Here is a 9,774-nt window from a genome sequence, read left to right as displayed (position 1 = left end):
TTGGATGTGACTTGCTCAGTCTTCCTGAGTTTGTTCTGGCACAGTCATGTGAAAGACAGGCCAAACCTATTTTAAGCTGGCTCCCTCAAATGCTTGTGTGAAGGAAATTCCTTCCATTTTTCTTGAAAAAAAGCATGTTCCAGTTCCCAGATCTGGTCCTTACTTGTTTTTCTCCCTTGCTCCATCTGCGCCAAGAGTATGGGAAGTGCTGCCAGATCAGGAGAATGCGTGCACATGTAGGGGTGGCTTGTGGGGCTGTCAATGTGGCAAAAAGCAAAGGTCTCAGAATCCTTTCCATAACCTGGAGCCAGGGCTTGGGTTTGCCTGGCACGGTACTGAACAGCTCAGCACCAGATCTACCTCCTGTCCACTTCCTTGTGGTGGGGATTTGTTCTCCCAATGTAGTGAACAGCTGTCTTCTACAGGATGTCTGTACTCGTGGGATTATTTTGGACAGGACAATCTGGGCTGAGCCCAAAGAAGCAAGCAGGAGGAGGTTTACTGGGCTTCTGGATCAGAACCCTGCTCAGGTGTGCCTAAGGAACCTGCAGAATGGGAAGAATTTAGAGGGGACATATTTTAGCCCTGATGCCATACGTGGCTTTCTCTCCACCCCTCCACCCTGTTCTGTCCCCACCCCACCAATCAGCCTCTTTAACATGACAAAGAGCCTCGAGGAGTGGAGGATGGTGAATATTGCAGTCCCAGGCAGGGTATAGCCAGCTATAAAGGTAACTGCCTGTCTATGCTTCAGGGCTACTTCAACTTGCTGGTGATATCTGCCCCTTAAGTGAAGGTGGCATCTAGCAGAAGGTGGGGGAACTACCCCTTCACCTGCCCGCCATGTGTGCACACTTGGCTCTGCCCCCCTACCAGGCTTACCCCAGCGGGACTGGCATGGGGTACCTGGAGTTTTACTGGAACTCGGCAGGCGAGGTAGGACATGCACCCTCTTCGGCTGGGCCAGCAGGAGCCACCAGTGCCAGTCAGTCTCCAGAGGCAGGAGAGAAGAGACAGATGGCAGGTAAGACTTTTCAGAGAAGTCCTAGACTTATTCCCAGGATACCTGTGGTCCCAGGTCAGCCACTCGCTTTACGAACTCAAGCAAATTTTTCTCTCTCCCTGCCTTGGTTTCCTGCTGTGTGAGCTGGGCAAAGTGTGATGTGGTGGGCAAGGATGATGGGTGACCTTGGGCAGTCACACTCTCTTTCCATGCTGCTTTTCTTTAGTGACTGTGAACCCGTGTCCCAAATCTCAACAGAGCCTGCGAGAGTCCAGGCACTGGCAGGTCTGTGCTCCAGGCTGAAGGGCGGTGTGACAGCACGGTCTCATGTAAGCTCACAGTTTTTGGGGCAGGAATGTCTGGGCCTCCTTTTAGCAAAATGCTGTATTGTGCTAAGGAGAGAAACAAATTCTGAGGGTAATTCTGCTCATGGCATCCCTTATCCCCTTAGAAACTCCTCACACCCTTCACGCGTGCTCATTACCCTTGACCCGAGGCATGCTCCGAATCCCTGCGCTGGGAAATCTGCTCACTTTAAGGCTGCCGTTGTTAGTTTCTGTTTCTGTTAGTTTGCCATTTTCCTCTCTATTTCCCTCTCCTTTCCATGCTCCTGTTTTTTCTCTTTGCTCTTTCTCTTTGCAAAAGAAAGTCTCGGGCACTGCCGCGGTGGTATAATCTGTTCCTGCCATTCCTCTCCCACCCCAGTGAGCGGCAATGGAACAGCTGATCAAAGCAGGCTTTCGTCCATAGCTCTTGTAAAGCTAACGGCGGGGAGAAGAGCAAGGTTTTGGAGGGCTGGTTTCAAGCTGTCAGATGCTGCAGAGAGCTGCTGGCGTGGGCAGAGTGACTAGCGGCTACTTGGCACTTGCTACATGCCATGTGGTTTGGAGACAGGCTTAGGTTCTCTGCGTGCTGCCTGCTTCGCAAAGGCAGCAGGCAAGACTGTGACCCCAGCGGGCCTGGTATATGGACCGAAATCCTGTCTTCTAACACTCTCCTGTGGTTCCTCCCTCTACAGAGAGAGCCTGGTCGTGGAAACACAGGCCTACAGGCGTCAAGGGCTTGTAGGAGTCTGTCTGCCTTAGGTTTTCATGTTTATGTCTGTCCCACTGCTGTTCGTGGGTTTTGCTTTCTCTTTCCTTCACTTTCTTCTCATGGGGAGTCAGAGAATTCCGCCTTTGTCTTGAGTTTGAGCTGCAGGTGGGAAATTACATGGGGATTTGGGATGACAGGATGAGGAGGAACACGTGGGAGCTTGAGCTCTTCAGTGTCTTGCTGTGGTTCCTGTCTAGCAGAAGACTTTCCTGTCTTCCAAGCCCACATTCTCAGCATTCTCACTTCCTACCTGTAAGGTTTTTACTGCATGTACTGCATGCAGGACGCAAGCACCCTGTGATCCCACACAAAATTTTAGCTTCCTGTGCACCCAGATCACAGATGTTCAATTTTCTGTCAGGCTCTGCAGCCTCCCTCCACACACACATAATAGCTCAAGCCTTTGCACCCCTTCTGTTGACAGCCCCTTTCTCCTTGTAGGCAGAATTCCCTTGTAATCCTCATGGCCCTGCTCCCCAGCACCAGAAATCTACCCGACTGCACACCTGCTTCTTCATACAGCCTGTGCTCTGGGTGGTTATCGACTTTTGGGGATAGGAAATAGCCAACAACAGGCCCGTAAGAGCAGGCGACCCTAGAGCGGCAGGCACCACAAAGACAGATGTGCCTCTGTCAGGACAGTAACAAGGAAAAAGGTACCGCAGACGCGGCCACCTTCCTGATGCCCGGCAACATGTCAAGGCTTTTGAGTGATTGCTTAGTAGCCTTTAGGCTTAGCACAGAAGAAGGAAGGGTTTGCAAGGGGCTGGTGGGGAGCCTGTTCCTCAGGAGGGCGTCAGAACTTTGCGTTGGACATACATTCAGGAGGTTGATGAGGGTGCGTCTCAACGGGCTTCAGAGTCGCAGCTCTCAGTGTGACTAGGGAGGAGATCGGGGGCTGTTGGTGGGGTTCAGTAGTCAGAAGGTGTGTGCCGAAAATGGCACTGCCCCATTCACGGCGCTCCCTCTCTCCTGAAATGTCAGTAGGAGGAGAGGGAATGGACCACGCAGAAGAATTTGCCGAGGAATGGCTGCAGGACGGAGGGATGCGCAGATTTATCGTTGCAGTTATGGGGAAGGGGGGGACAGGCATCGTGGCCCTTCAGTCAGGGCTGGCCTGAGAAGGTCCCAGCCTCTCACGGACCCCAGCAACCAGGGACAGAAAGGTGCTGGGTTAATCTCTCTTGTTAGCATTTTCCTATTCAGGCAGCCTGAATGTCTTTGCATCTTGAACAGCTTTTGTCTGGACTAGTAGCCCAGATTGTTTAGGAAGTTTTTTCTTTAGATCTTTATCTCTTTTGTCCTTAACAGACACCCCTTAAGACTTGTAGCAGGACAAATGAGAAGGGGCTTGGACACATTCCTCTGCTTTTGAATTTTGTCCCCCATGTCCCTGGTAGAGGGTTACTGGCTATTCTCCCTTTTCGCACACATCCACCTTTCCTCTCTCCCTTCCCTCTTCCATGTCAAATTTCTCCCCTTTATTTTTGTCTTGTCAAAAGCCCCCCTCAGCCAAATGGGTCCCTTCCCTCCATCTATACACGTGTTTCCAGCAGTGCACCCCAGTGGTGGGAGCCACAGGCAAACAGGAGTGAATCAACACCCAAGGTCCAACTGATGCTTTCCACCTGCCGCCCCACCATTGGGTGCACTGCCCCACCATACGCCCTGGTCGGAGGTTGCTTTGCCACTGTCTATCAAGTGCATTGGGACTGTTGGGAAATCACGATTAGGCACCCCAGCGACCAACCCAGAACTGTGCGTGCAGTCACGACCAGGCCTCTTGACACCACACTGAGACCGAAATATTACCAGGGCCTTTGGGAGGAGGATGATAACACTGTGAGCCAATGTGCGCCTTTCTCCCTGCCTTGCCCTGACATTTCTGCCTGGTGAAAGGGAGACAAGGATGTCCCACAGGGCTGAGCTGGGAAGCTGCTCACTCTCAGTGGGCTTGTCTGTTCACACACCCATGAAGGAAAGACGGTGACACAAGCCTTTGCTTCAAGAAAGCCCCTGTCTGGTAGGCAAGGAGCTCTGCAGCAGGCAGAGAGCATGCTTCTATCCACACAGCTGTGCGTTATGTCTTGTATAGTTTTTCCCATTGTCTTTTTACTTCTAGAAGTATCCCCAGCTTCATCCAGTTCTGGAAATTTTAGCCAGTTCACACCAGATTCAGCCACCAGTCCACATTCATCATCCTCGTCCCCACAGCCTACGGCCAAGTCTCAGAAGGGCAGAGAAGATGCCACGGAGGGAGTGAGGAAGGCCAAGAGTCGCACAGCTTTCTCCAAGGAGCAGCTGCAAACCCTGCACCAGCGGTTCCAGAGCCAGAAGTACCTCAGCCCCCAGCAGATCCGGGAGCTGGCCGCCGCGCTGGGACTCACCTACAAGCAGGTGAACATGGAGACTTTGACCCATGGTGTACCTGTCACACATTGGCTGAGTTGTCACATAGGGCAGTGACATGATGCAGAGATGAGTCCCCAGCAGAGAGCAGAGGCAAAGGTGCCAGCGAACAGTTGCTGCCCTGCCTATTCATGCCCAGAGATCAGAAGCACATCTGGGGGACAGGAGAGTCAGTGGCACCTCACTGGGGCGTTCCCAGTGAGGGGTCTGTTAAGGCTACTGCTGCCAACGCTTGTAGAATTGCAAAACAGTGATGAATATGTTGTTTGCCACAAACAGCCTCAACCCTGGGCTTGAGAGCACTTCACAGATTTTTTCCATAAACTGGAGAACTTCACGGAAGCCCTGGCATCCATCAGTTTGCTGAATTGCAGGGCTGCCAGATGCTGAAAGCTATTGCTAACATTTCCCAGGGCTGATCTTGTCCAATATCTAATAACGTCCCACACTCAGCGCTGCCTGGCTGCTTGACACCCAGTTCCCCCTCCATGTGGGTGCTGCTAGGTCCGGACATTGCAGCCCTTCAGGGTCTCTGCTGACCTCCAGGTAGGCTGAGCACGGGGAACAGGTACTGACTCAAATTATGCCTTTCTAAAGCAGAGAGGGCTGGGCAATGGGGCACAAGTGCTTGCAGTTACAAGCCCAAAATCTGCCTGGAATTTGGATCTCAGAGCTGGGCATGATGGCCTGGATGCCCCAGGGTGCCCTGGGACTAAGGAAGTTATACATGCATTGTAGGTGCACGCATATGCATGCACACACTGAACTGGTTCTGTCAGGAACAAGAGGGTGGGACAGTCTGATCTTTCCTCCAATCCACATCCCTGCAAAGGCTGCTCTCACAGCGCAGACACAGCCCTGGGAGGAAATGGCTCTGGAATTCACCCCAGCAAGGAGCTTTGAATTGGGGAACTGCTGAGTACAAGGAGCAAGCCTCTCCTTTCTCTGCTCACACGCGTGCAGAAACAGTGTCTTAGAAGCTTGCCTGTAGCACAGAGGGGTTGTAGAGACCTGCGTGGGTCTAATTTGCCCCAGTCATTCATCTCCATGATTGAAATGACTCAATTTGTCACAGCTATATCTGTCCCATGGACAAAACGCTGCTCCCTCCCCCTGCTATGCGGATGCACTAGCCACCTGCTGAGGCTGCGAGACAGACATCTCCCCTCGGCAACAACCCCGGGGAGCTCTTAAAGGCCTTTATCTGCCGCTGCTGGTGTATCTGTGCCACCTGGTCACTCTTCCCCTGGTTCTTCCTACTTGCGAATCTGATAACATTCGCTCTTCCCACCCCTTTGCTGATATTTTCTCTGCTCTCCCTTCCCCATGCAGGTGAAGACTTGGTTCCAGAACCGGAGGATGAAGCTGAAAAGGTGCCAGAAGCATAGCCTGTGGACTGAACGAGCTCAGTGCCTCATGCAGGTAAGAACAAAGTAAATGCCTCCGAGTTGCCTTTCTATCAGCAGATAAGTCCTCCACGGGGGCAATGTAAGCACGCAAAATCAGCGTACCTTGCCTTCTCCTTTGTTCAGCACGGAGGCACAGACTTGGCACTGCTCTCCGTGTTCTGTAGGTAGCCTAGCAATGAGCTGACTACACCGCTGAAATACTTCCAGAGAAAAGCTGTTTTCCTCATATGTATGTGTTTGTATATATGACTGTATATCCACCCCTGAGCTATGGGGATGGAAACGGTTCTTCTTGCCCTCCCACGCCGTTACTGCTGATCAAGGGACAACGTGAAATGTGAAGGGTCGGAGCCACAGTATGTGCCACTGTAGAGACTGTGGAGAAGCTGTGTTCTGACTTGCTGTCCTTCCTTTGCAGAATGGGTTCCAGCCAAGTACTTACCTGGATGTGCACCCCAAATTCCACCAGGGCTACCCGATCACGGCAGCCAGCAACATCCAGCCTGTGCCTCCCTCCCGTCAGCACTACGGAACAGGGCAGAACGCTTACACGATTGTGGCCAGTGAGGATGGAGGAGTCTTTGGCAAAGGCGGGGGCACCTGCAGCGTCCAGCAGACAGTGGGCTTCATTGCCCAGCACAAAGTAGACTTTTACCACAGCTGTCCTGGCAGTGTGGAATATCCAGGCACAAAGACAGGTGACGGCTATAACTTTCACCACTCGGCCACAATAGGGGCTCCTTTCCCAACCACTACTGGCCACCATCTCTATCATTCCTAAGCACTGTGGATGTGGTACTTGGGGTACTTGGGCAGCTGGGAATCAAATCTTATTCCCATCTCTCCTTTGCTCTCCAACCGAGGGGCATCATGTAGCTAGAATCTGGTTTGACATCCAAATACGTGCCTGCAAGCACAGACACGCAATGTGCAGATACCTGTCTGCCCATGTGTGTACATACAGCCCTTCATGCACATGCCCTTGCACATACTCACACACATCTCCACTACTGGCACAGACAACCAAGTTCCCTTACAACAAGACTCCGGCTATGGCTACCTAGGTTATGCCCTGGATCTTCTAAATTGTGGATCTTGCCTCAGAGCAGGTACAGATTCCTTTGGGGATCTCGCTTATACATATCACCACGCAGTTGTGTATACCTACCACAGGGAGCCTTGGACTATACCGACAGGTCCTGGTCATAGAGTTGTCACTGAAGTTGGAGAAGTTATTGTTGCATGCCGAGCATCCTTCTCATGGACCACCAGTTCTGTAGGTCAGCCACAAGATACAGAATTGATGAAGTGTCCGCTGAAGTGAGATGTGACAAGTAGCTTGCAGAAAGGCTGGTAAGATGATCTTATAAGCACAAATATGATAAATAAACCCTTTGTTCTAGTCTGTATCTTTTCATGCCTCCCCTCAAGAAAACCAAACAGTGCATTCAATTTGGCAAATAATAAAATATTTTTAAGATGTATTATGTGTTTTTCTGTATCTTTTTTTCTTCCCCACTGCAATAGAACATTGCAATATGAAATCCAGATGGAGCACAGTCATAGCAAATGTATGTCATTATTATTCCTGATTTGACTCTGAAACTATAAACAGAGATTTCTCTGTATTATTAGTCGATCAGCTTCATGACTCAGCTATACTAGATATCTAGATTCAAAGGACAAGGTGAGAAACCACCACCCACCTTAAGAATTTCCCCTCCCCTGCGATATTTAACACTGGGACTGACTAAAACATAGATGTACCACCATTTCTAAACTTAATACTGTATAAGCATATAAGTACCTGAACCCAGATTGTGTATCAAAGTATATTTAATAACAGAGCTCCAGTTGCCTGAGTCAGTTTTTCTATAAATTTTTGATGATGACACTGACTTTTTTTAATGCAATGAAGTAGCTGTCATAGTTTTTTTTTTTTTAAAAGGAACATAAAATTAAGGCTAATGATGTCTGCAACTGGCATAATAAGAGGCATGATCTTATACTGGCAAAGGTGGTTTATATCTCGGTGCCTCTCAGCTGTTTGTTCTCACCACCACTCCCTCATGCAGTCACTCTTCATAGAGATGTACTGTGAGCTGCATGACCAGCATGATTTGGGGAAAAATAAGACCTTTTGGAAAGCCAAGACCTAAGTCACATCATTTTGGAGATCCATTTTAAAGCACAGACCAAACACACACGCCCTACAACCAGCAAGTGTCTACCTAAGCTTGGGAAAGACATGTTCTTGCAGCCACTGCAGGGTCAAAAGGGTGGGGATCGATTGAATTAGCTTAACAGAAAAGGTGCTGGTTAACATCTGAAGGTGGACCTTAATAGCAGCAATTATCAGGGTTCTCACATGAGTGGAGGAATTGTTTTCAGTTCCTTTGGAGCCAAATAACTGAGCTATTAACCTGGGTATCATCTGATACCTTTCCATGCCACCCCATCAAAAGCTGCTGAAGGTGAAAAAGTTGAGCTTGTGACTGCTCTTCACTAATAATTCTCTGGAAAAGGAGCCCCCTGTCATGCCCTGTTCGTTCAGGGATGCTTTAGGACAGGCAGGATCTTGCTGTGAAGTCTCTGGGACTGGCTTGCAGAGGGATGCCGGCTATATGAGCAGCAGTTGTGACCTTCGGCAGAACTGTGCTAACAAACACTGTCCGATCTTGCAGTTTCCTCAAAGGACCCATAAAATTTTTCAGAGGCCATCATTCAAAGACAGAGCTTACTGCCACAGGTGGTTCAGGAGACAGAAAGCCTGCAGCAATTCCAAGAGGCAGGTAAGCAGCCTCCAGGAAGGGGGCTCACTGATGTCTGCTGCATCAGGAGCTGCATCCCCGTGTAGTAACAGCAGGAAAGCGGCTCCTGTAACAGGCAGTACCGCAGCCACCACCAGCCAGAGAGGGACACTGGGGACTTGCTTTCTCTTCTGGTCTTTCCTTAGTATCTAAGGATACTAAGCAATGACTTGGGTGGATCTTGTAATGTAAAAGATTTAGTGATTCAGACACCACCCAGCTGCTAGAGACACCTTGTCTGCGAGCAGATGGACTTCCATTAAATGTGAGAAATCGATTCTAGCCTGGTTATGAAAGAGATTCACAGTTACAACCTGAGGGTGCTCCTCAAAACTTTGGACAGCATGAAGATAACATGACCCTCACAAGAAAGGAATTTTTTTTTTTTTTTTTAATAAGATCAACACCATGATTTTGGGTCCTTCATGCCTCTTAACTGCTCAGTATCAGCCTCTGACGATGGGCCAAGCAACAGATGTGCAGTGCTGTACTGAAAATTTCTGAAACCCAGCATTTGAGTCACGTAGTACAGTTAGATAACTAAATATAGTGTTTTCACAAGCCTCTAGGGAAGAGCTTATTAAAGAAAGATCATGCAAGGGAGAGCCCTTGCTCATGGGCCACTCGGAAGAAACATGCGGCTTGTAAAACATTACTGCAGGCCACACTGACACAAGGAGCAAGGAATGAGGTTGTTAGCAGCCCTCTTGTTATTTCATATAACTTGCTTGTTATTTTGCTATGGGACAGCAAATGCTGGAACCTAGTAAACTAGAGAATAAACCCTAGTCTACATAGTCTGTACTAGATCTGATTTCTTCTCTTTGGGTGGGATTCTCTGCATTACTGGAGCTACATCTGCAGCGTTGACAAACTGGAGTGTTGACACTGCAGATACTATCAGAGTACAGCGTATAGAATACACATAAAGAGCTCCGTATAAGCTTACAGCTTAATCCTGAAAAGATTTGCTAGCAGGGTGAATCATGTTTGCAGTGCGCAGAAATCACTGTTGCCCAGCACAGCCACAAGAAGCAGCAGTCCTAGC

The 9,774-nt window shown here is 49.5% G+C and overlaps 1 protein-coding gene across 1 annotated transcript; it reads left to right on the top strand.

The window, feature by feature from the left end:
* Positions 1–755: 755 nt before the first annotated feature.
* Positions 756–6,729, top strand: LOC104489887 (homeobox protein NANOG-like). The gene is made up of 4 exons (XM_010132096.1): positions 756–1,024; positions 4,221–4,495; positions 5,840–5,929; positions 6,335–6,729. Exons 1-4 carry the CDS (start codon positions 844–846, stop codon positions 6,695–6,697), a joined length of 909 nt encoding a protein of 302 aa, XP_010130398.1. The 5' UTR covers positions 756–843; the 3' UTR covers positions 6,698–6,729.
* Positions 6,730–9,774: the final 3,045 nt, after the last annotated feature.

This window comes from Buceros rhinoceros, unplaced genomic scaffold, assembly GCF_000710305.1.
Source record: "Buceros rhinoceros silvestris isolate BGI_N320 unplaced genomic scaffold, ASM71030v1 scaffold19912, whole genome shotgun sequence".
NCBI classification, from domain to species: domain Eukaryota; kingdom Metazoa; phylum Chordata; class Aves; order Bucerotiformes; family Bucerotidae; genus Buceros; species Buceros rhinoceros.
The sequence above is the reverse complement of the archived record's forward strand: the minus strand, read 5'-3'. Positions and strand labels throughout refer to the sequence as shown.